The sequence below is a fragment of the Gracilinanus agilis genome, chromosome 6 (assembly GCF_016433145.1).
Source record: "Gracilinanus agilis isolate LMUSP501 chromosome 6, AgileGrace, whole genome shotgun sequence".
Taxonomy (NCBI): Eukaryota; Metazoa; Chordata; class Mammalia; order Didelphimorphia; family Didelphidae; genus Gracilinanus; species Gracilinanus agilis.
The window spans coordinates 256,428,112-256,455,957 of record NC_058135.1 but is presented as its reverse complement, the minus strand read 5'-3'; the positions used below and the strand labels follow the sequence as shown (position 1 = coordinate 256,455,957).

The 27,846-nt window shown below is 34.4% G+C and overlaps 1 protein-coding gene across 1 annotated transcript in view; it reads left to right on the top strand.

The window, feature by feature from the left end:
- Window positions 1-699: 699 nt before the first annotated feature.
- Window positions 700-27,846, top strand: part of CCDC73 (coiled-coil domain containing 73) — a 133,916-nt gene continuing 106,769 nt past the window's right edge. The window contains exon 1 of the mRNA XM_044680651.1: window positions 700-846. Coding sequence (XP_044536586.1) covers window positions 715-846 — 132 coding nt within the window. The 5' untranslated portion in view covers window positions 700-714. The remainder of the gene's footprint in view (window positions 847-27,846) is intronic.

The window sequence follows — 27,846 nt, the reverse complement described above, 5'->3', positions numbered from 1 at the left end:
TGTAGTTGTGGCAGTGTCTGGTATTTAGAGCTCAAGTGGTCCAATAGAAAGATCACTGGGTTTGCACTCAGGGTTCCTGAATTCAAATCCTGGCTCTGCCTTTTATTTGTGTGACTTGAGGCAAGTCACTTGTGTCACTTCTCAGGGCCTCAGTTTCCTTGTCTCTCAAATGAAGAGGTTGGATATAACCTCTCCCTCCAAATTCAGATTGATCTCTGCTGGGCAGCTCAGAGTCATAGAAACTCAGTGCCCAGGACACTGAGAGATGAAGTAAACCAGACTTTACATATCACACAGAAGTACTAATTGAACCTGGATTTTGAAAACTTTTGAATTCAGCTCTCCATTCTCTAGAGGAAGCTAGGTGGTGAGGTGGATAGGGTTCTACACTGGGAGTCAAAAAGACTTGAGTTCAGATGCTTATTAGTTATGTGACCTTGTGCAAATCACTTGACATTTGTCAGCCTCAGTTTCCTCATCTGTAAAATGTGATAATAATAGTGCTCCCTTTGCAAAATTACTGTGAGGATCAAATGGGAAAATACCACCTGTTAGCTAGCTACTATTATTCATGATGCCATGCTACATCTTATGTCAGAGGTGTAGAAGTGGAGATTGGTACAAATTGGAATTTTTACTGTAATTTTACCTTTCCCAACAAACTGGTATTTAATTCTTTTTTAAAAACTTATATTGCAGGAACCAAATTATGTTATGGATAAAGACTTGAAGACTGACCCACCTTCCTATTCTCTCCAAAGTTCTTCAGAACCATTATTTTCCATCCAGGTATTAGAATTCAAAACCAGTTTGTTAGAGGCATTAGAAGAATTACGCATAAGAAGGGTAAGCACTTTTTGGTTGTTATGATTATATTAAACAAAGTACTTGATTTTGATCTTATCTTTTATTTGCTTATTTTTATTTTGGCCTATTTATATTTATTTTAATTACTTCAGAAATTATTTCATTAAAATATCAGTTCTGGTTCAATGCTTTACTGGATCTTTTTAGAATGGATATTTCGCCAAGGGTAAAGCATGAAACCCATTCATGGTGTCTCATTCTGGATGACTCTGAATGACTGTCCATGTCTTTCTATCGAACTTCTGCTTAGGGTCTGCCTAGGTCTTTTACTTTTCCCAGCACAACTAGGTAGGTCATTATTCCTTACACTTCCTAAATAACCAGCCACTTCCTTTTCTAATTGTATCTTTCCTGAGTAATATCTTTTATTTTGCTTATTCTATGCAAGTTATCTCTGATAATATGTCTCTTTATATTCACCACATGTGCTTTTCATTGCCCTTTGTGTCATCCAGAATTCTTATTCATCAGAGATGGTGGTCTTCCATGACTTGGTGGCATGTGGCAATATGAGAATAAAAGTGTTCAAAGATGACTTTTTGTTTCAGGGAGCAACTTAGGATCATTGACTAGATGAGCAATTTCCCAAATGTAGTCTCTATCAAGCACTGTTATGTGCTAGGCACCATGCCAGATACTAGAGATACAAAGACAGAAATGAAACAGCTCCTCAAGGAACTTACAATCCTTTGGGAGGAGATAACATGGACATATCTAAGTGAATATACAAAATACATGCAAAGTGAGCTACAAGGTAATTTGGTCAGGAGGCCTTTAGTTGCCAGAGAGATCAGGAAAGATTGAATAGAGGTAGTGGTTGAGATGAGTTTTGAAGGAAATAGGTTCTACGAGTGAATCAAGGGGAGGGCTTCCCAGGTCTGAGGCTTAGCCAGAGAAAGGGTGCAGAGATGGACAATGGAGTGTTGTGTGTGATGAGTAGCAAGAAGGCCAGTTTGACTGAACCACAAAGGATGGGATAGCACCTCGGAAAAGTAGGTTGGGACCTGCTAGGATGTGAAGGGATTTTAAAAATCAAATCTAAAGAGTATGTTTTTGATCAAAAAAGCTACTAGTCCCAAGCCTTCAAGATAGATGTTTCAGGTAGAACAACGTATTTAAACCCCAAACCACCATTTTTTCTCAGATTTTCTCTGATTATGATTATTCATTATTTTGTAGAAATAAAGGAAATAGTGAGCCCTAAGAAAAAAACCCAATCGCCATTATGGTTTGAAAACCCTGATGGGAGACAGAAAAAGATCAGTGAGAAAAGAAGAGAATCAGGATATAGTGGTATCAGTTGCTTCAGAGAAGTCATAAAGAATTGACAACTGAGGAGTAAAACAATCTTTTGAATTTGCCATTGACTGGTATTTCAATATAGGGGGAGAGAATTAAAGTTAAATTACAAGGAGGTTAGAGTGAATGAGTGGATATGGAAATGAAAGCAGTGGGAATAGAGTACACATTCTATAAATTTGAGAGGAAAGAAATAGAATGTTAGCTTCAGGGGACACTAGGATACAGGCTTGGTTTTCTTAGTTTAGAGGAGATGAGTATATCTGGAGGTAAAAGGGAAGTAGTAAGCTAGCTACTTGGTGATTAATTTTTTGGATGTGACTACTCATGAATCAAAGAAAATTACCAAATGACTCTTAGTCCTGTGCTGACCTGGATTTTGCAGTAAAAGTAGTAGAGGAAATAGTGGAAAAGGGACAAGAAGGTGGTAAGAATCAGTTTTTAAAGCATCTATAAACTTTAATTTGACTGTTAGTATTTTAAATGTGATATCTTTGCTGACCAAAGAATGAATGTGCATATTACTGAAGAAATGGCATCATGTTATCAGCATTTTTGCTAAAAACGAAACTATAAGAGAGAAAGAATTTGAAGGCTAATGGGAAAATGGGTCACAGGTACTTTAAAAAATTGTTTATTTGCTTTTAAAATAGTTTTAAAAACTTTTGAGTTCTGAGATCTTTCCCTCTCTTTCACCTCTCCTCCACTCTTTGTGAAGACAGGACATGTGATATCAGTTTACTTGTGAAATCATACAAAACATATTTCCATACTAACCATGTTACAAAAACAAATAAGAAGAATTAAGAAAGTGAAAAAATTATGCATCAGTCTCTATTGATTTATTCTCTGGAGGTGTATAGCATTTTTTCATCATGGGTCTTTTGAAATTGTCTTGTATCATGGAATTATTTAGAATAGATAAATCCATCACAGTTGATCATCATCATGTCATCATTGCTGTTACTGTTACAGTGTTCTACTCACTTCACTTTTCATGAGTTCATATAAGTTTTCTTAGATTTTTTGAGACCATCCTGCTTGTCATTTCTTATAGCACAATAATATTCCACCGCAATCATATACTACAGTTTATTTAGCCATCTTCCAATTAATGAGCATCCCATCAATTTCCAATTCTTTGCCACTACAAAAATGCTAGGAATATTTTTGTGCATATAGGTCCTTTTCCTTGTTCTTTGATCTCTTTTGGATTCCAACCTAATAGTGGTATTGCCAGATTAGAGGATATGCACAATTTTATAGTCCCTTGAGCATAGTTCCAAATTTCTCTTCAGAATGATTGAATCAGTTCACAACTCCGCAAAATTAGTGTCCTAATTTTTCCACGTCTCCAACATTTGTAATTTTATTTTTCTGTCATATTATCCAGTCTGATAGGTGTGAGGTAGTACCACAGAGTTGCTTTAATTTGCATGTCTCTAATCAATAGTGATTTAGAGCATTTTTTATATGACTATAAATATCTTTGATTTCATTTTCAAAAAACTGCCTGTTCACATCCTTTGACAATTTATCAGTTGGGGAATAACATATTCTCATAAATGTGACTCAGTTGTCTCTATATTTTTCAGAAATGAGGCCTTTATCAGAGAAATTTACTGTAAATTTTTTCTTTCAGTTTCCTGTTTTCCTTCTAATCTTAGCTACATTGATTTTGTTTGTGCAACCTCTTTTTAATTTAATGTAATCAAAACTATCTATTTTATATCTCATCATGCTATTTATCTCATATATGATCAGAAATTCTTCCCTTTAGCCATAGATCTGACAGGAAAAAATTTCCAAACTCCCATAATTTGCTTATTATTAACCTTTTATTTCTGAATCATGTGCTCATTTTGATCTTATCCTGCTATATGGTGTGAGATGTGGTATTGATGCAAAGGCAAGAAATGGTGAGGAAAGTTCAACATATATGAGGAAAGCATGGTTCCGGGGAAAGGGGAACACAAGAGGCCACAGATTGAAAAATTACCTGGAAGTCACACACTTTTATATAATGACCACTTTTGTTGAGAAAAAAAATGATAGGTACTAGACATAGTGATCATCAAATAACATTGTAAAAATTTGAATCAATTATATTTTAATAGATAGGAAAAGACTTGTAATTGGTGTGGGGAGTATATATTAATGTCTATGTACACTGACTTGGCAGTGCAAAGATCAGAATTAATAAAAAATAAAAGCAAGTAAAATGAATAACAGTGGGGAAAAGATACAGCGAAAACAGCTGAAACGGGTCAATCCTAAACCATTTAAACAAGTAATCAGTAATTAGAAATGGGAATTTGATAACAGAAATGACATCAGCACCAACTGCAATTCATTTAAGTGCTATAGATCTATTGCTGCAAGAGGGGACCAAAAGAACCCAGAAAGTACCTTAGCAAACATTTGACTTGCCAAATGGAAAGAAATTGTGGACAGAGACAACACCAATTTCAAATAAGAACTTGTTTGTAAAATTTTATGAAAGTGAATGTTGAACTGATGTATAGATTATTTCATAAAGCAGAGAGAAGCAATAGAGGATAAAACTAGCTTAGAGAAAGCTTGACAAGAAATCCAATTAAGCATAGTCATACCAAGATAACTTAAGGACAAAAATGGAAGGAGGATAATACAACAGAAGAAAAATGGAAAAGATATTATATATATTATTATATTACTGGGTTATATAGTAATTAAAAATTTTTTATATATAGTAAATTTAAAAAATTTAATATATAATATATATTTTTATATATAGTAAATTAAAATTTTAAAGCTATCATATTTATATATTATATAAGATGCTTATATTTATAATGCGTTATAAATATTATCTTAATAAATTATTTTTGCCATAATGAACAATGAAAGCACTTGTGGAGATAGAAATGCCACTTAACAAAGATGAGAAAAGTGTCTTGGACCAAGTATACATTAAGGAAACGTTGCTGGAGGAAACACTATTATGAGAATGTTGAGGCATCTATATGAAAGGAATTTGTAGGAGAAAAAGAAACCAAAAGCATGGAAAAAAATCTGAGACCTTATTAATACCCAAAAGTCCTGCCTCGCATGCCAACTCTTCTACTTAAAAAACTTTTTGTGCAAGTCATATCTATAAAAATTGGAGGCTTCATACATGAAGGTATTAAGAATAAGAAGACTTTTGCAAGCTATAGTCAGTCATGGACCTTATCCTTACCATTTTTGCAATTGACTAAAAGATATAGAGAATATAAGTTCCCATTATTGTATTGCTTATTGTTTATAAATTATGAAAAAATTGATTTGTTAGATCCTTTGAGGCTCTTTTCCAATGAAGTATTTCCTATTCATATACTGAAAACATTAAAGATTTATTGAAAGACATAACAACAAAAGTAACTCTAATCAATAACACTGATTATAAGTATCAACTGAGATACAAAAAAGAGAGATGTATACTCATTAAAGGCATTTCCCACTGTGATGGAAACTTCACAAAATCCAAGTTGAAGAATGCTTTCTTGGTTTATGGAGAGTTCTTTCAGATGCTTCTATTTGTGGATGACATTGTATTGATTGCATTAAACTGAAATATTGCACAAGTTCTTGGAAGAGATCTGTATTATTCAAAAGAGTTTGACCTGACCATCTACACAGGAAACACCAAATGAATGAAGAATGTCTATTGCCCACATTACGACATGCATTTGGATGGAAAGTCTATAAAACTTGTCCATCAGGATAAATATTTGAGACAGGTAATACAGATGGTCACGGGATTGGGCTTGAATTTGATCAGGAAGAGACTGGTTTGGATTACTTTTGGAAAATTGTAAAATTCCTTTAGAGGTTTAATTGCAAATTTTTTTTAATGATTCCAAGTTTCCCACAGAAACAAAAGCTTATCTTTTTAATACCAATTTTCTGTTGTGTATACAGCAAGAGATAGAATGCAACAATGTTCGAGTAATTAAAGAAATATATATCCCATAGGACAGTAGAGAAATACATAATAGGTATGAACAGAATGAAACATTTAACCATTATGGAATTTGGAAGACAAATAGATATGAATTTTCTTCAAGGAAATGTATGATAGTAAGTGAAGATGGTTTGGTCATATGGTAAAAGTAGGGATGACAGGTAGACAAGAACCAGAGTGTTGCTTGAAATTTCTAGTACCCTTGAAATGTCAGGAGAAACTGAGGAATATTTCCTGTGTGTTANTGCCAGATTAGAGGATATGCACAATTTTATAGTCCCTTGAGCATAGTTCCAAATTTCTCTTCAGAATGATTGAATCAGTTCACAACTCCGCAAAATTAGTGTCCTAATTTTTCCACGTCTCCAACATTTGTAATTTTATTTTTCTGTCATATTATCCAGTCTGATAGGTGTGAGGTAGTACCACAGAGTTGCTTTAATTTGCATGTCTCTAATCAATAGTGATTTAGAGCATTTTTTATATGACTATAAATATCTTTGATTTCATTTTCAAAAAACTGCCTGTTCACATCCTTTGACAATTTATCAGTTGGGGAATAACATATTCTCATAAATGTGACTCAGTTGTCTCTATATTTTTCAGAAATGAGGCCTTTATCAGAGAAATTTACTGTAAATTTTTTCTTTCAGTTTCCTGTTTTCCTTCTAATCTTAGCTACATTGATTTTGTTTGTGCAACCTCTTTTTAATTTAATGTAATCAAAACTATCTATTTTATATCTCATCATGCTATTTATCTCATATATGATCAGAAATTCTTCCCTTTAGCCATAGATCTGACAGGAAAAAATTTCCAAACTCCCATAATTTGCTTATTATTAACCTTTTATTTCTGAATCATGTGCTCATTTTGATCTTATCCTGCTATATGGTGTGAGATGTGGTATTGATGCAAAGGCAAGAAATGGTGAGGAAAGTTCAACATATATGAGGAAAGCATGGTTCCGGGGAAAGGGGAACACAAGAGGCCACAGATTGAAAAATTACCTGGAAGTCACACACTTTTATATAATGACCACTTTTGTTGAGAAAAAAAATGATAGGTACTAGACATAGTGATCATCAAATAACATTGTAAAAATTTGAATCAATTATATTTTAATAGATAGGAAAAGACTTGTAATTGGTGTGGGGAGTATATATTAATGTCTATGTACACTGACTTGGCAGTGCAAAGATCAGAATTAATAAAAAATAAAAGCAAGTAAAATGAATAACAGTGGGGAAAAGATACAGCGAAAACAGCTGAAACGGGTCAATCCTAAACCATTTAAACAAGTAATCAGTAATTAGAAATGGGAATTTGATAACAGAAATGACATCAGCACCAACTGCAATTCATTTAAGTGCTATAGATCTATTGCTGCAAGAGGGGACCAAAAGAACCCAGAAAGTACCTTAGCAAACATTTGACTTGCCAAATGGAAAGAAATTGTGGACAGAGACAACACCAATTTCAAATAAGAACTTGTTTGTAAAATTTTATGAAAGTGAATGTTGAACTGATGTATAGATTATTTCATAAAGCAGAGAGAAGCAATAGAGGATAAAACTAGCTTAGAGAAAGCTTGACAAGAAATCCAATTAAGCATAGTCATACCAAGATAACTTAAGGACAAAAATGGAAGGAGGATAATACAACAGAAGAAAAATGGAAAAGATATTATATATATTATTATATTACTGGGTTATATAGTAATTAAAAATTTTTTATATATAGTAAATTTAAAAAATTTAATATATAATATATATTTTTATATATAGTAAATTAAAATTTTAAAGCTATCATATTTATATATTATATAAGATGCTTATATTTATAATGCGTTATAAATATTATCTTAATAAATTATTTTTGCCATAATGAACAATGAAAGCACTTGTGGAGATAGAAATGCCACTTAACAAAGATGAGAAAAGTGTCTTGGACCAAGTATACATTAAGGAAACGTTGCTGGAGGAAACACTATTATGAGAATGTTGAGGCATCTATATGAAAGGAATTTGTAGGAGAAAAAGAAACCAAAAGCATGGAAAAAAATCTGAGACCTTATTAATACCCAAAAGTCCTGCCTCGCATGCCAACTCTTCTACTTAAAAAACTTTTTGTGCAAGTCATATCTATAAAAATTGGAGGCTTCATACATGAAGGTATTAAGAATAAGAAGACTTTTGCAAGCTATAGTCAGTCATGGACCTTATCCTTACCATTTTTGCAATTGACTAAAAGATATAGAGAATATAAGTTCCCATTATTGTATTGCTTATTGTTTATAAATTATGAAAAAATTGATTTGTTAGATCCTTTGAGGCTCTTTTCCAATGAAGTATTTCCTATTCATATACTGAAAACATTAAAGATTTATTGAAAGACATAACAACAAAAGTAACTCTAATCAATAACACTGATTATAAGTATCAACTGAGATACAAAAAAGAGAGATGTATACTCATTAAAGGCATTTCCCACTGTGATGGAAACTTCACAAAATCCAAGTTGAAGAATGCTTTCTTGGTTTATGGAGAGTTCTTTCAGATGCTTCTATTTGTGGATGACATTGTATTGATTGCATTAAACTGAAATATTGCACAAGTTCTTGGAAGAGATCTGTATTATTCAAAAGAGTTTGACCTGACCATCTACACAGGAAACACCAAATGAATGAAGAATGTCTATTGCCCACATTACGACATGCATTTGGATGGAAAGTCTATAAAACTTGTCCATCAGGATAAATATTTGAGACAGGTAATACAGATGGTCACGGGATTGGGCTTGAATTTGATCAGGAAGAGACTGGTTTGGATTACTTTTGGAAAATTGTAAAATTCCTTTAGAGGTTTAATTGCAAATTTTTTTTAATGATTCCAAGTTTCCCACAGAAACAAAAGCTTATCTTTTTAATACCAATTTTCTGTTGTGTATACAGCAAGAGATAGAATGCAACAATGTTCGAGTAATTAAAGAAATATATATCCCATAGGACAGTAGAGAAATACATAATAGGTATGAACAGAATGAAACATTTAACCATTATGGAATTTGGAAGACAAATAGATATGAATTTTCTTCAAGGAAATGTATGATAGTAAGTGAAGATGGTTTGGTCATATGGTAAAAGTAGGGATGACAGGTAGACAAGAACCAGAGTGTTGCTTGAAATTTCTAGTACCCTTGAAATGTCAGGAGAAACTGAGGAATATTTCCTGTGTGTTAGGTAGTAAATATATGGGAGGAATGGTCAAGTAATACAGGATGGACAGAAATGGATGGATTGCAGTCTGCATTGTTGGAGGAAATTCTGATACTAATATGACCACAGATCCATCTGTGCATTTGAGTAAGGGATGAAGACAGTGTAGAGGGGAATACTGAAGATGCTAAATAAAAGAGAGTATATAATTTAAGGACAGGATCCTAGAGGAGAAGGATGAGATTGATAGCATGGGTAAAAAAGGGCTAGCCTTGGAAAGGGGGAGAGACAATTCTTCCTCTGAAACCTTGATAGAGAAGATACTTTGAATTGGAGAGAAAGGATAGTGAGGGAGTTCTTGGGAGATAACTCGACTGCTATCTCTACTTAGTGCAGATAGGGGAGGAAGTTTCATAAACCAGATTATAAGAAAGCAAAAGGGCTTGCAGAACCCCTACCTTGTAGAAATTTGTGTAGAAAAACAAAAGTACATTATTTATAGGATAATCCTAGACTGCTTAGTACCACATCTTATCCAAAGCGGAGGGCTAATTTTAGCATTACATTTTCTTCTGACAGATGGAAGAACATGAGGGCAGGGATGGACTAAAAGGCCTAGGGAACAGCTGGAGATCTTAATCTTAGACTACTAAAATTAGTATTAAAAGGCAGTAGAATGGTAAGTATCCAGCTGGAAAAATTCTTTGGAAGAAGCAACCTGAGAAATTTTTCATGATTTTTTAAAAAATTGGAATTTGGTTCAGAAACAGTAAGCCAAAAACAATTTCAAGAAATTCCATTGAATTTGATTTTATTGCAAAAAGCTTCATAATGAATGATTTAAAAATTTAAACTCTGAAAATAGATTTCTCAAATTTCATTACATTTACTTGAAATTATTTTTAAATAAGTGATGATTATATTTTAATCAGTGAAACACAGGTGTATTCTGTATAATAAAAATGAGTGGTCCTATTTTGGTTGAATTTTGGAAAAACAATAAATTAAAGAAACAAAATATTTTGCAATACAAACAAATTAAAAAGCTTTACAAATGTGGACATTTGAAATATTATATGAAAGTATTTTTGTACAAAAGAAATAATACTACAGTTTTAAAAATATTTTGACCCTAAAATGTATAAAATAGGAAATAAATATTCTGGTGACAGTTTGAAGGAAACTCAAACATCATTCTATAAGATAAAGCTACTTTTGTGTTTTTTTCCAAATTGTGAAACTAATAAACACTGTACTACATACATATTTGCTGTGAACTTTGTAGAGCACATGCAGGATAGAAAAATGGGCTTTGGGGTTTTTTCTTTTGATAATTTATCAGACAAGCTGACTGGCAGTTTTCCCTCAAGGCCAATATATTTTTGTCTTGTGGTGGCCTACTGCCCTTTACATTTTTAACACAGTATGACCTCTTTATAATATTTGGTTAGAGTGCTAACCTGTAAAAATGACTTTTAAATTTAAAAGAATTTTATGAGTTTTTAATTTCCTGTTATTATGTACTAGAAGGGAAAATTTGGTCCTATTTATATCATTAAGATAGACTTCTTTGTTAGGGAATTGAAAGGGTTACTACTGTATTTCTATTTTAAGTGTTTCATTTATAAGTTATCTATGCTAAATAAGTTTTTTAATCATAAACTTTTCAGATTTATAGTGATTAATTGCAAATTTAAAAGCAAAGTAGGCATCAACAAATGAGAAATACTTTTATTTAAGCAAATAGTTTCATCTATGTGACTATTATTTTCTTTAATTATTACATGTGATGCCCTATTCTGTATGTGTTCCATTTTTACAAAGGTACAGCATTTCAATTGATTTCTATTAAACAACAAATATTTTTTTTTAGCACTTACTACTGTGTTAGGGACTATGAGTTATACAGAAGTATAAAACAGGGTCTTTGTCTCAAGGAACTTATAATTTAATAGAGGAGCTAAAACTAACATATGAAGCTAACTCAACTGTAAAACAGGGACAATAATAGTACCTACTTAACAGGGTTGTGAGGATCAAATGAAATACTATTTGTAAAAAGCACTTAGCACCTGGCACATAGTAGGCACTACGAAATTCTTTTTTTTCTGATCTCTCTCCTCTGACGGATTAAGGAGCAATTAAGTGAGTGCAGGTATGGTAGGAATTATATTGTGTGGAGGAATTTTTTTTTTTTACATATGGGCTAGGCTTGAGGTCCGCTGAGGTTCCTTGTAAACTTGAAATTCTGTTATTTTGAGTTTAGAGAGGAAAAGATGAATTTGCATTCCAGGAGGCTTCCTGCACAAATTAGGAATTAAATTAATCTTTGAAGGAAGATTAGGATTTTGATAAATGGAAAAGAAGGAAAACATTGCCAGTCTTATAGGCAATTGTAAATAGAATTATAGAGCTAAAAAATAACATAGTATGTCTAGTTGAGAGTGAAAAGATTGACTCTCCTGAAGAGGAGATGCTCTTTGAATTGTGGCTCGGTGCATAGAGAATTGGGTTTGGGAACCTGTGGTCCCAGACAAGAAACTTAATTTTTATGTTTCCTTATGAAGGCTACTGTGAAAAAAATATTTTACTGTTGTGAAGAAAATGATTTAAAAAACCTGAATATCATATGAAATGCTAATTATTATTTGTAGGGAATAAAATTGAAGAGGAAGAGTGAGATCAGATTAGGAAAGCCAGGCAAAGAAATTTAGACTTCTTCTAATAAGACAGTAGAGTCATTGTAGGTTCTTGAAATGGGAAGGCTGAGATGAAAACAATGGTGTGAAACAATTAATGTGGCAGAGGCATACAGGAAGGACTGGATAAGGGAGAAATTGTATAGACTTTAATTATTTTTAGGAGGCTGTTGGAGTAATTCTGTAAGGCCCTAGAATAGGCCTAAAAGTCTTAGATAGTATCTATGTGTACGTATCTTCTCCATACAACAGAAGGCCCATGCCTGGAACACATTCCTTACCTACCTCCATCCCTTGATATCTTTTTCTTCTTTTAAGGAACCAGCTTAGGCATGGATTGACCTTTCTATAAAACCTTTCTTGATCTAGCTTAAAGTAAAATCGATCACCTATGCATCTCTTCTTATAATAGTTTACCTTCTGCCACATTTTTTGTGTACATGTTTCATTTCCATTTTTAGCTCCCTCCTACTCGCCTCTGATAAAATTGTAAGCTTCTTGAGTGTAGGAAGTGCCTTTGCATCTTTGTATCCATAGCACCTGGCACAATGTCCCCTACATAGTAGGTACTTAATAAAGTTTTGTTGTTTAATAAATTCCAGTTGAATTGATTTGATGAAATAAATATTGGTATTTTAGTTTTCTTAACCTGTACTCTATCATTCTCTTCTCCTTTAACTATTGGCAGATTGATTTATGATAGAGTGAAAGAGAAGGAATCAGGCTTTCTCTTGCACTAGGATGAATACTTGAATAAATGCCAGAATACACGTTTTCTTTTGACACTTACCTTTTTTTTTTGACAATTACCTTATTCTTGAAAATATTTTAAAAATTCGATTATTTGCTGTAGTATTTCAAAGGATATGGATAAATGTACTATGGATTATTATTTATATTTTATTACATATAATATATTAAAAGGATTATTTTCATATTATTCATATATGTTTACTGTGCTTCTAAAATATATTAGAACAATTTGTTTAATGTGAAATTATAATCTTTAACAAATATTAAATGTTAATTTGGAAAGTTATTTTAAAACTTTTATACTGTGATATGTTTATTTGAGATAGATTTCTTTGATCCATCATCAAAACCCAAATCCCTATGAAAGTGATAACCATTTCATGGAATTGCATGAAAAATTGAATAGTTCAATTTCGTAGGAGGTGCATTATGAGTTTGAAAAAGATAGTACAAGTACCTAGCTGCAGTTTTGGCTGCTTGGTCATGAGCCAGCTGTACTTTCTTCCTAAATCTGTTCAGGGTCAAGAATTGAAGAGGCCTGACCAGTGCACAGCCCATCTTGTAAAACTACAGCCTGAAGCAAACACTTTAAAAAAGCATGACACTTTCTAAAGGTTAGAACGAGTAAATAAACCATCAAATTACTCCTCTTTTATTGTTTTTGTAAAAACACTTCAATCCTTGTAGTCCTAAGGCACATAATAAAAAAAATAAATGGTAGGTTCTCTTCTACTTTATTCAAGTTACACTGGATGTTCTCCCTACATTTATTAACTTTTTATGAACAACTTAATTTAGGAAACATTTTTTATTCCTAACTTTGGAAACTGACCTACCAGGTAGATGGGAAAAAAAAGAAAAATGAAAGTTAAAAAAAGTAAAATGAGAAGACTTTCCTGCAAAAATCATATTTAATGAAAATAAATAAAATAATAGAGGCTAATAAAAACTGATGTTAATGAATGAAGATAGCCACTTTTTAGACTTATTTTTTGTTATAGTGAGAGATATCTTCCACATCAACATTAAAGAGACATGCTTCACCCACAAAATAACAAAAATTTTTAGAAGAGTGAGATCTTATTTAATGTGGTTTACAAATACTATTTACTCTTATATTGTTTACTGAGTTTTTCCATACAGTATTCCTATCAAATCATTATAATTTATTTGAAAGTTAGCAAAAGTACTCCAAAATTGACCTTACTTCCTTTTATTACTAATTGAAAATGCCATAGTTTCTTTCAATTTGGTTTATTCATCCCCCTGAACTTCCATAGCACCTGGTTTGTAATTCTTTTATCAAAGTTACTTAAATTGACTTTATCGATGCAAAACTTTTTGAGAACAGAGTTTATTTTGAGCATTTTGAGAATTACCCTTTCACTCATATCATTCCTCACTCAACTTTGTATACTTCACTGTATCTGACACCATCTCCTGCAGATAGGAGGAACTCAATAAATATTAAGACGAATGAATATTATATAAGTAGATAAGGAAGTTAGAAAAAGTTCTTTTGATGCCTTTCTCGTCATCAGGTATATTTTAGAGAATCCTTAGAATCCTGAAGGTACATACATCCAATGTGATCACCAACTTGTAGGAGTTTAAATTATAAATTTAGTACAGATTTATTTTTTAAATCCTTACCTTCCATCTTAGAATTAATACTGTATATTGGTTCCAAGGCAGAAGAGTGGTAAGGGCTAGGCAATGGGAGTTAAGTGACTTGCATAGGGTCTGTAGGAAAATATAAGTAATGGGGTCACCAGGGATATTAAAATCAACTATGGGTTTGTGGGAACACTCTCTGGGATGTAAGAGAGACTATAACTGAACACTGAAGTCTTGTACAGCTACACCACTCCCAACTGAAAAAATAACAGCCAACTGTCACTCTGGCCAGAGGCCTTGAATTAACTGACAAGGTAACAAGGTGAAATTGGGTTTTAATTAGAAACAACTAAAAGGAGGGATAGGAATGACTACTCTAAAATCTTAACACCTAATAACAAAACCCAAAGGGACAGGGAAGGACTTATTCAACTACACAAATCTAAGCTATCTAACTAACAGGGCCCAAGGAGCTATACTGGAGTCTCTGGGTTTCTGCCTCAAACCTGGAACCTGCCAGGCTTGAGTACAGCTGGGGCTTTTGTGGCTTTGGGATTTCTCACTGCAATCCACTGATGATGTCTGGATGCCAGGAGCTACAGTTGTCTCAGGAACCAAGTAGTAAGGGGTTTGCTTGAAGCACTGTCCTCTTCTCTTGTTCTTTCCTTAAATGCCACACCACACAGGATCCCAGGGGAAAATAGGATGCAAGGTGTCCTTTGCTCTGAGGTCTCCCAGGCTGGCAACAGTTTTTGCCTACCACTAATGGAGTCCACACACAGAACACAGATAGACTTCCTCCTCCTTCATTCCAACCTGGAATTCCCAGCTCCAGCTCCTTCCTGCTAGGTACTTCCTAATCAATATATAATCAATACCTAATAACTAGCTAATCTAATCTTACTCATAGCAGGTCACACAGTTAGGAAGTGTCTGAGGCCAGATTTAAACCTAGGACCTCCCATCTGAAGGCCTGGCTCTCAATATACTGAACCACCCAACTGCCCCCCACTACAGATTTGTAAAAGTTGAGTGTTTAAATTTATGGCCTATTACTGATTTGAAACTTACAAAGTTGTTCAACTTTTAAGAACCTTAAAATTGTAATCAATTCGAAAAAAAACCCGTACCTTCCAAAGACCCTTCCACCTCCCTATTGAATCCTCCCTTATTATGAGTAACAATTAAGCAAAAACATCCAATAAGATAATCATACTTGATAAACTAGATTGTATTTGATCCTGATAGCTCCCCACTTCTCTACTAGGAAGGCAGAGATGTTCCATTATCTATTCTCAAGCACATTCTTTGGCTTTTCATTTCATTGGATGACTTATTGGCCAAACAGAATGGGAATTATGCATTCATATTTACTGGATAATTTTCTTCTAGACACACTTTTAGTTACTTGAAATCTGGAATATTATTTCTGAAATTAGAATTTTCACATTGTAAATAAATATATTTGCCTAAGTATCTGATAGTAAATAAGATCTAACAGTAGATCTCTATCATTTGAAGACCCCTGCTACAAAACTTTAATAAATAAGCCAATCATTTGTTGATGCATTCTTAATACTAGGGAGGAGGATAAATGAGATTAAATTCTTGAGGGCCATGTCAGCTCTAAACATTTTGTGATTGTGACTGATTTCTTTGGGGATTTTATATTCCAAGTGGATTCACTGCCATTGTTATTGCAATCTAAAGGCATTTATTAAGTGCCTAATTATGCATGACATTGTACTAGATCATGTTCCCTTGAGTTTTACAATTGAAGCAATGTTGACAAGGATAAACATGTCAGACAGACAGAAATAGTAAACTGATACCAAATTAGGAGAGTAAATACTCTCCCTCTCTCTCTCTCTCTCTCTCTCTCTCTCTCTCTCTCTCTCTCTCTATATATATATATATATANCTAGTTCCCAAATCGCCTTGCTCTATTCCTACCCTGCTTCAGATATACATAAGAATGTTTACACTCCAGATCTTGTTTATCATTTGTGATCATGTACAAATATACAGTGATTAAGAACCCAGAAATGTCTTTATCCAATTATAATACCCTACCATTTTACCTCTCCTAAGTCTATGACCTTGACCTTCAATTCCTCAGCCTCTTAGTACTTTCCCAAGCCACCACAACTACTCCAGTACACTGTCTTCCCTTCTCAAACTTGGCCCTTTGGTTAACCATTTTAACTCTATACTATCCTCCATTCCTGAATCCCTTAATCCCTTGATCTAGCACTATTTATGCCTTACCAAATCCTGCTCCTGGATCACTCTCACCATCCCTCTCCTCTACTCCTACCTATCCAGATGCTGCTGAATAAAGCTGGAAGAATTCATTTAATTATACTCTACTACAAAGAAATGTTATCTCGTTTGACTAGGACCCTCACTGCAACAAGGCAATCATTTTACTCTTCCTAGTTTATTTTTTTTTTTCATCCTCAAACAAACTCCTTTTCTCTCAAGCCTTCCACACTATTCCTCACCATACCCTCTCCTCAGCTAAGCATCTTGTCTCATACTTTATTGAGGGAATTGAGACCATTTGATATGATCTCTGTTTTCTTCCTTTCTCATCTCGCAACCCCTTGACAACATCCCCACTATTTCCTTTACTTCATTGTCTTGATGGAAAGGTGAGACCCTTTTCTTCACTAATCCCTTTATATGTATAAAGTCTTGTTCACATGCTGTCCTAGTTTCTCCAACATTGTCCCTGCTATCATCTCTCTAATCTCCATTCTCTTCCTCTCTACTGGTTCTATCACTGATGCCTGCAGAACATATTTAAGTCTCTCTTATCCTATAAAACAAAATTTCACAAGATCCTACTATTCTGATAGCTATTATACTATATCTCTCCTTCCTTTCTCAAATTCCTTGAAAAGGGTGCTTATATTTTGCCTCCACTTCCTCTCTCCTGATTCCTTTCTAATAGTCGTCTGTGGTCTTGCTTCTGATGTTATTTTTCAATTGAAACTGCCCTCTTCAAAGTTACCTGTGATCTCTTAACTGCCCAATCTAATTTAGTCCTCATCCTCCTTGATCTCTGCATTGCATTTGAAACTGCTGACCAAACTCTGTGCCTATACACTCTGGGTTTTTACAACACTGATCTATCTTGATTCTCCTCCTACCTGTTTTGACTGATCTTTCTCAGCCTCTTTTGCAAGATCATTATCCACATTTTGCCTCCAAATGTTTATTGATTGATTAAATCATAATATGAGTACAATAAGAGGTGCTAAATTCCATTGGTTCCCAAGAACACTTAGAACAATTTCACAACCACCCTCCTCACTGACACTAAAAAAATACTTTATCACATCTTGAAGATTTTTATTATATGCAAGGCTATTAAGTTTGATCATCCTGGTAGCATTTGGAAATATATTCAACATTATCATGTTGTTTTTCCTCTCAGAATAACTCACAGCATGTAAACATTTCCACATACTAGAAGTTGGCTCACTATTTTACTCAGGGAGGGCTGGGGGAGGAAAAATGTATTTGTGTTTTATAAAAAATAGGAAGCTACAAATAAAAACTGACTAATGGTATCCCCTTAGAATAAATTGTAAACACCTTCCTGGCCCTGTAGGCCTGACCTCATGGCTGCAGTTAGGAAGGTGGTTTAAAGCCTCTAAATATTAGATTAGTAGGAATTTATAATTTAGCCAGGTCGTGAAAATAGCAATGCAGCTTAAAATATAGAACATTGTTCTAAATTTAGGATAATTCAAAATGATTACCTTTCCATAAACATATATTCTTTCTTTTAATTTCTTTGGTGATTTCAAGACAATGGGATGGGAGTGGGAAGGGTATAGGTTCCAATTACCTTCCAACTCCTAAACCTTTAGAGTCTATGTTATGATTTTTTTTTCTGGACTCCCTTATCAACCAGTCTTACTACTAATTCTTTGACATCCAGTGAGGAGTACAGGAATATACTATCTTTTAAGTCAAAGGTTCTTAACCTTTTCTGGCTTTCTGGTTAAGATTATGGACCCCTTCCTAGAAAAACAAAATACAGAGGACTACAAAGGAGATCATTTATATTAAAACACAGTTAATCTATCTATCTATCTATCCATCTATCTATCTATCTATCTATCTATCTATCTATCTATCTATCTATCTATCTATCTATCATCTATCTATTGAAACAGGTTCATAGGCATAAGTTTAAGAACTATGGCTTTAAATAAATAAATATAGTTAATACTTTCTTCTATAATTTTCTTTCTTTTTTCCCATTTGTGTATGAAATAATTTGTTTGCTGACTATGGTTCAGTTCATAATAGAAAAATATTTTCAAGTCAATAGGAAGACCATGAGACAAGAAGGAACTGACTCCTTCCTTCTTTTATAAAAAGAACAACAGCCACACCTGGAACTACAGATGCATTATTAACAGAAGTCTAGTTAAAATAAGACAGTAAGGGAAGTGGGTCAAATTGAATGAGATGGACAAAGAAAATCCGACTTGAGAAGCCAAGATTCAAGATGAAATATCCAAGATACCAGATGAAAATAGACAAAGCTATGTCACTGTGGAGACAAATTTTCTAGTTGTAAGGAATGCTGGTCTTAGCCCTCCCTTGGTGACTTGGCATCTATGCTCAGCCCAGCATGATGCTCTTGCTATTGGCACAAAGGGTACAGAATTTCTCCCTTCTCCATCTGTAGACCTTTCTTCTTAAAAAACAAACAAACAAAAAAAACCTTTAAAGTCCACTACCTATCACTGCCTTCATCAGCAATGACAGGTGGGCCCTTTATTGAGGTTATCTGGGAGTGGCCAGTGGGACAGCATAGAAAGGAGCAGCTGAAGAGGCTATTCCTATGAAGAGTTTTGTAAGATTTTATAGAAACAGGAAATTACCCCACAATGATCTTCCCTCTTACCCTGAATTGTTTTAGTGTGTATATATATATATATATATATGTATGTATATACACACACACACACACACACCTAAAATAATGATAATTTCCTCTGGCTACAAGAGAAAAAACAATCCTAAAGTAGAAAGCTTTAATATGAAAAGATTTGACAAAATCTCATGCATTATCTTTGTGGAAAAGATGGAAAGGTGTAGGCAAATGGATTCAAATAGGTTGAGTGACTGGAACCCAATTTGGCATGAAATCTCTAGTGAAATGTCCTAGGGATTTTTTCTTGGTTTTTTGCTTCATTTAACAAAATTTTATTTAATGATTTGGATGGAGGCATAGATGGAATATTTATCAGATATGTAGCTGACATAAAGCTGGAAAGGATAGCTAATAGGTTGAATGAAACTTACTAAGGATAACAGCAAGCTCCAAATGACTACATGATCATAACAGATTATATCATAAGCAAATTAGATGAATATAGGATACAGTTTACAAACTGTGAATATGGGAAGATGAGGAGATTTTTTTCATGTAAAACAAGAAGATAAAATGGTTGGTTTCTCTTATATACAGTTGAAAAACTTTTTTACAAGTAAAATTAGTACAGTTAGAATTAGAAGGGAAATTAACTGGGAAAAAATCTCCACACCAAATCTATCTGACAAAAGTCTGTTATTTAAGCTATATAAGGAATCAATGCAAATATAATAATAATGAAAAATAGTACATAATAATATAATAATAACAAATGTATAAAACTATTCCTCTTAGATAAATGCTCAAAGGATTTTGATAGGCAGTTTGCAAAGGAAAAAATGGAAGTTATCAATAACTTATAGCAAAATCACTAAAAGTAAGAAAAAGTTACAATAACTCCTAAGTTCCACCTCACACTTATTAGATTGGCAGAGAGGACAAAACAAGGAATTATTAGGAGGGTTGCTTTGGTTAGAGAGATACACTAATGCTCTCTTGGTATTTGGAACCAGACACAAAAAGTCTCTGAACTTTGTATACCCATTGTCCCAGTAATACCACTACTAGACATATAACCCAAAGGGTTAAAATAAATAGAGAAAGGATCTACATATGCAAAAGTATTTGTAGAAATCCTTTTTTATTGAAGTAAAAAACTGGAAACAAACTGGGTGCCATAAATGGGGAATGGCCGAACAAATTATGGCATTTTAAATGTAATGGAAGATTATTATTCTATAAGAAGTGAAGTTAATATAGATAAGATGCTGGGTTTAGAGAAATCTCAGGGACTACACAGTGAAAAGAGTAGAATCAAGAGAATAATAAGGAAAAACTACTTTGAAAAACTGCAACTCTTTGTCAATTCAATGGTCATTTATGATTCCAAGAGATGAAGCACATCATCCATCACTTTGTGGAAATGTGATGGCTTAGAGATGCAGAATGAGACATGCATTTTCAGAATGGCTGGTGTGGTCATTTGTTTTACTTGATTATACCTATTCATTACAATGAAGGCCTTCTATTGTGGTGGACTAGAGGAAAGGTGAATTGATAGGTACTAATAGACATATTAAAAAATTAACAAAGAACATAATAGTATATCATTACATCTTAAAAAGTCATACACAGAGGAAAATGGAAGGAAACTCAAGAAAGAATAAACAAATAAGTCAGTTTTGTTAATACTGTTTTAAACTTAGTACTGTGCACCCTCAAAGTCCATAAAATTGCACTGTATACATTTAAAAAACCAAACCGTTCCTAATAGAGACTCACAATTCCATTTTGCATCTTCCATCTTCATGTTAGCTAAATTCACATGAAAAAGACTTCCCAGGAATAAGCATAATTAACTTTATAGATACAATATAAGAATATAAATGTCAAGAGAACAACTTGTTTGGGGCTCTAAGTTCATTATTTTGTGAGGTGGCAGCCAGAAAAAGCCAAAGTAAAGTCATCTTAAGTTACGATAAACAAATATGGTGGTCAGATCGAAGGAGTTTATAGTAGCACTGTCCTCTCTCCTGATCAGACAGTAGCACCTTGAACACTGTGTTTAGTTCTGAGTGTTTTGTTTTAGGACAGACATGGATAAACGAGAAATATGCTGAGATTAAATGAAATAGTAAAAAGCCACAGGATCATGTGTCCCAAGCATTGCTCATTGCTCATTCTGCCCAGACTTTGGACTCTGCACGGTGATGTAAAGCACATAGGCAGCTATAACATAGAAAGATGCTTGCTTAAATGCATAAAAGTTCACTCTTAGGATGAATGCTATATAAACCAGTGTCAGCAAGAGGGTGCAGCTCTTTAGACCTGATCAACTTTTTATTCTATTCTATTTATTTACTTTAAAATTTTTTTCCATGGTTACATGATACATGATTTCTCCCTCCTTTCATCAAGCAATTCCACTGGGTTATACATATATAAAATATATTATCACTCAAACCCATTTCTATATTATTCATTTTTATAATCCTTTAAAACCAAAACTCCAAATCACATACTCATATAAAAAAGTGATAAATCACATGTTTTCTTCTGGATTTCTACTCCCACAGTTCTTTTTCTAGATGTGGAGAGCATTATTTCTTATAAGTCCCACAGAATTGTCCTGGATCATTGCATTGCTATTAGTAGCAAAGTCAGTTACCTTTGATTGTCTCACAGTGTTACAGTTTCTGTGTATAATGTTCTCCTGGTTCTGCTTATCACTGCGCATCATGTAGGTCTTTCTAGTTCTTATGGAAATCCATCAGTTCATCATTCCTTATAGCACAATAGTATTCTGTCACCATCATATACCACAATTTGTTCAAGCATTCTCCAATCGAGGGATAGCCTCTCATTTTCCAATTTTTTGCTACAACAAAATCAACTTTTTATTCTTGTTCAGGCAGTGATGTTATCTGTTTGGGTGGATTCTCATAGGTATTAATCTGGAGAATTGTATCTGTTCATTTACATTCTTGCCAAGTGTTTGCATTAAGTAAAGGGTAAAAAAAACCAAAACCCTATTTGTCTCACTAATCCAGTCTCTTTGTATCCCAATCCATCACTTTGCACCATTGTCTACCTGACTGGCCTGAAATGGCATGCAATTTGAGGATAAGTTGGAGAAACTGGGGAGGTTTTGTCTGTAGAAGAAAAGACTGAATGGAAATCCTGCTATCAATCACATTACAGAGAAAATCAAGCTAGACAACTCTTAGAAGCACTAGCAGATTTCAGCAAAGGAGGCAGAATTCTCTTTTACACTCTTCCTTTTAACTTTTTAGGAAACTTCTAGAACTATCAGTTGTAGATAAATTTCTGATCTCTATCAGTAAAGGAAATTTCCACCTAAGTAGTTTCCCACAGAGATGCAATCACATCCAACCAAACTCAATCCCAACTAAAGCTAAGATAATTGTATGATGACATATACTGTACAAAAAATTCAGTAACCTATAGGAAAAAGGAGTTAACTGTAGTTCCCATGTTTTCATCTTATAGTCTTCATTAAAGTATCTGTGAAACTTTTATAAGGGTTAGAGCCTGACCTTTTCAATTGAGGATAAAATGTCTAGACTTCTTGGACATTTCTGACTTCTTAGATTGCATCAATCAATCACCCCAGCCCAATTAATATTACTAAAAATATGTTCTACACATTTATTAGGCTAGAACACCTCTAGTTACAGAGTCAGTAAATCAAATGTATAAAATAACTATGAACAGTTTCTAGATGCCTCTATTGAATAAATAAATTAACTAAAGGCATATACTAGGGGTGAAAAAGCTCCTAATATGGAAAGAGTAAAATGCTTTAAACTACTGGATAAAATGAGATGATGCCACACAGAAAATGTACTGAGATTTGAAGAGAATTGGTCTTCCCCTTTTGGGGCTTGGATAAAACAGCAAGCCATTTTGGAATCTAGCGTTCAAATAGCAGACCAACCAGTGGTATATAGCACTACTAGCCAAGCCAGAGAGAATTGCTTAGTGGAAGAAGAAATACTCTCATTCCTATTCCTCAATTGTCTAGACCAGGGCAGAGAATTTTTGAACTTTGAAGGGTCAGAAGATTTGGACTTCTCATTGGTGAGTGTAAGAATGTCCCTGGAGGCTGATAGCAGCATTTGCATTGAGAACCAAGGATAAACTAGACTAGTTTGTGAGGAAAAGCAGCTTCAGCATTCTACAAAAGTACCAAACTTCAGAGCCCAACAGAGTGATGCCAAAGGGGAATTTCATCAAGACTGCAGGAAAGGAAAAAAAGACTTCTAATAACCAGAAGTAATCAGTTATCCTTTGTCCTCTTTCAGAATTTAAACCCACTTTCCCCTGGACTCTGTATGTACTCTTTTTTTTTTTTTTAATTTTAAACCCTTAACTTCTGTGTATTGACTTATAGGTGGAAGATTGGTAAGGGTAGGCAATGGGGGTCAAGTGACTTGCCCAGGGTCACACAGCTGGGAAGTGTCTGAGGCCGGATTTGAACCTAGGACCTCCTGTCTCTAGGCATGGCTCTCAATCCACTGAGCTACCCAGCTGTATGTACTCTTGAGAGAAAGTATTCCATACTTTTGGGAGGATGTTTTTTTGGGGGAGGATTTATTTCCACCTAATAAGTGGAAATAGTTATCTGTCAATACTATGTTTGTACTTTGGCCCTTTCTACATCTTTTCAGTAAATATTTCTTTTTAAAAAGCTAATTTATGTTTATTGGTTAAATGATATTGGAAAGATATCAAATGTTTAATCAATATTAGGGTACATACTCATCAGCAGTTGTGAGTGATAATGTTAGAAAATTACTCATTAGCCCTTCAGTGTTATCTATAAAGCTCTGAAGGGGAAAAGTAGTAACCACCTTCTGATGATATACTTCACCAATGTAAGTGTGAGTTGGGAGGTAGTCTTGAAAGGAATGTTTCTCATTCTTTGATGGATATGTGATATCATCAACATAGGTAGTCCTTCCACTGATATGAATCATATCACTCCCATATCTTCTTATTCCATCTTATTATCCATGTCTTTTTATAAATCCTCCAGAGAGAATCTAATGTGAAAGAAATCTTCTCTAGGTCTTTAAACATTCCTTGACTACTGATGTAGTGGTCAGTATGTCCAGCATTCTTGGTCCTTCATTTTCAATGTGAGAGCCAGGACCTACCTCCTTTTCCAGTTCTATAAACCTTTGTATGTTATCTTTTAGAACACTTCTAATCCAAGGGGCTAGGTAGTATAGAGGATAGAGTGCTGGACCTGGAGTCAGGAAGTCTCATTTTCCTGACCTTATTAAGTCATGGAATGATCCAAATCATCCTTTCATTACTCATGAAGGGAGTAAAGGAGAATATTTGGATTTGTTATTTATATGTTAGCATACAAATCAAATTTGTTGTATAAACAAAGTACTACTTAGCATAGTAATAAAAATTTACCTTAGGGGCAGCTGGGTAGCTCAGTGGAGTGAGAGTCAGGCCTAGAGACAGGAGGTCCTAGGTTCAAACCCGGCCTCAGCCACTTCCCAGCTGTGTGACCCTGGGCAAGTCACTTGACCCCCATTGCCCACCCTTACCAATCTTCCACCTATGAGACAATACACCGAAGTACAAGGGTTTAAAAAAAATTACCTTATTCTATCTTATTTTCTCTCCTTGTTAGATGCTACAGAAATTTTCCATATCTGGAAAATAATAAAGAAACAATTATGAGTACAAGTATTGTGCTTACAAGGTAAAGGCATGGGAGAGTAGGTTTTCAAAACAGAAAATATCAAGGCTAGAAGGGATCTTTGAGGCCATCCATTCCATCTCATTTTATAAATGAAATAATTTCAGATCACACATAGCATTATTAACAGGGATATAATAGTCCCCTGGCTCCAAATTCCACATTATTTCCACAATTCTATACTGTATACCAGTGATGGTGAACCTATGGCATAGGTGCCAAAGATGGCACGCAGAGAGCTCTCTGTGGGCATGTGGCTGCTCCCCCTCTGAGTTCATTACTTGAAAGGCGGAGGGACTCAGGCGGAGCTGCTCCCCTCCTCCTCTCCATTGTATGTGACAACATTTTTTCATTTCATTTACTCCTCTGCCCAGTAGCCCAATAGGAGCACTTCTTCCCTCCCCTGTAGGGGGCAAGGGGGGCAGGGCAAGCCACTTGATAAGTGAGGAGAGACTGGCATGGCAGTCTTTCTGGGTAGTGGGGTTGAGGTGGAATCTGACACTGTCTCTAAAAGGTTCACCGTCACTGCTATATACTATTGAATGAGAGCACTATTGAGGTCTGTAACTGAACAATTCTAAGGGGTCTCAGATGTTCCTGGGTCAGAATTCCTAAGGACCCTTCAGGCCAGGCAGAGATAAGCTTGAAATTTATTTGCACATAATAAATGGAAATGGTATCTGTCAATATTACGTAACTGCCCTATTTTATATTTAATAGGTAGAAATTCCTTATATGGAAAAAATCTCCATTTGTTGATAAACTTAATTAAAAAAAGTTAAATGCCAAGATATATTTGGTTACGTGTAATTAATTACAAGTGTGAAAAATCAGTTTAGATGGATACTTATGAGAGCAAAATAATTTGGAATTTAAAAATGTTATGTAGAGATTTGTTGGAGGACAGCTGACCGGCAAAGGTTGCTGTTACTGTCTAGTAATAAAAAGTAGTCTTTTAGATATGGTCTTCATAGTAATGATCTCAAAAGCAGGAATGAATGGTTGATGAGGAAAGGGTGGCAGTGTCTCACCTTCATCCAACTGTAGAAACTGCTGTAGGATGAAATATTTAAATCTCTATCAATATCAGAAAATGAGATGGGCTAGTTACCTGACTAAAGTTGGAAATGGCAGGTAAGTACCATACTAAGACACATAGAATGTGCTTAAACCTGAAGGAAGGTGTCCAGTGAATTGGGTAACTCCTCTGAGAATGAGTCAGAGGCATGCATGGGAAAGAATCTCTTAAGATGAAAGTGTCAATCAATGGGAACATTACAGATATAAACAAAAAATGTATACAAAATTAATATAAGTTAAGTTGGGGTGGGGTTCCCTAGCAGATGGAGTTGGTGTAATAGAAAAACTCATGTAGAAGGTGAAGTTTGAGCTGAATCTTCCAAAAGTAGGAAATGAGGAGTGACTGTGTTTCAGGTATGAGAGATAGCCAGTGTGAAGGCATGGAGAAAGAAGATGGAGGACTGTGTGTAGGAAACAGCAAGAAGGCCAGATCTGGCTAGATCATAAAGTATATTGATGGGAAGAAAATGTAAGAAAACTGGAAAGTTAAGAATGGGACAGTTTGTACCCTTGAAAGCAATGCCACATCGCTATGACTGGATCCACCAAAGCTTTAAATGATAGCTGAGAGTAAGCATGGGACATAGGATGGTCATTTCCTGCTCTAGATCTATGACACTGGTATTTGGAGGAAGAAAGAGTACTAAACAGGAGCTCAGAAAGCTCCAAAATGTGACCTATTTCACTATTTTATTTAAGATCAGCCCAGCTATACCAACCACTCATCTAAGCTTTTGCCACTGATCTAGTGTCAATGTTGGAAGGGCTGCCTCCTTTCTCTTACTATCAGAATCACACTGCTTAAAAACTAGCTCCTCTATTAAGACTTCTTTAAATACTCTGGTCCACTGTGATTTCTCTCTTCTCTAGTTCTTCCTTCTATAGCACTTACTGTCTATTACTTTTCAATTAATTTTAATAATTAATAATTAATTTTAGTAATATAATTTCTATTCATTGGTAATTAAAAAAGTTAGTATGAGGCATGTGACACTTGTAAGTCTTTTCTTTTCACTTGGTCATAAGTCTATTAAGCAAAGGGATCATGTTTTGTGGGATCATAGCTATAGAGCTGGAAGGGACCTTGGAAGCCATGGCATCTATCATGGTATACTAAATATAGTAGTGTAGTAGACACCAGCCGTCATAATAGCACTCAGTAAACAATTTTGGACAGATTCATTTGTTGACTGATTGATAAAGGTTGGATGCAGGGGAGGTACCAGCCTCTAGGAGTCATTGCATATTTTGGGCAGGAAGCCACTCTTTATTAAGGTTATAGACAGATAGGTCCTTGTCTATGAGCTCCTTGTGGGCCTCTGCTCTATTTTTTCACTGATATTATTAATAAGGTCAAGAGGTGCAAAGTTGCCAAGAACAATACTATGTGTTCTGGGGTCCTTCCTTTTTTGTAGATAACTGAGGCTCTAAAGAAACTATAATAGAGGGAGTCTTTTCTCAAGGCTGAAGTTGTTGTTTAATTAATCTTTTTCTGGTCATAGCAGACTCTTTGTTCCATAATAGATTTAGTGTAGCTATGAAGGCCCATTTTAAAGTTATTTAAAACACCTGAATGTTAAGCCTTTGTGCACAATGCACTAATTAGCTATTTTGAATGACTAGTTAATGGTTAATCACTTTAGTCAAATAGTCACTTAGTAATCAGGTACAAACTCTTTATTTTAG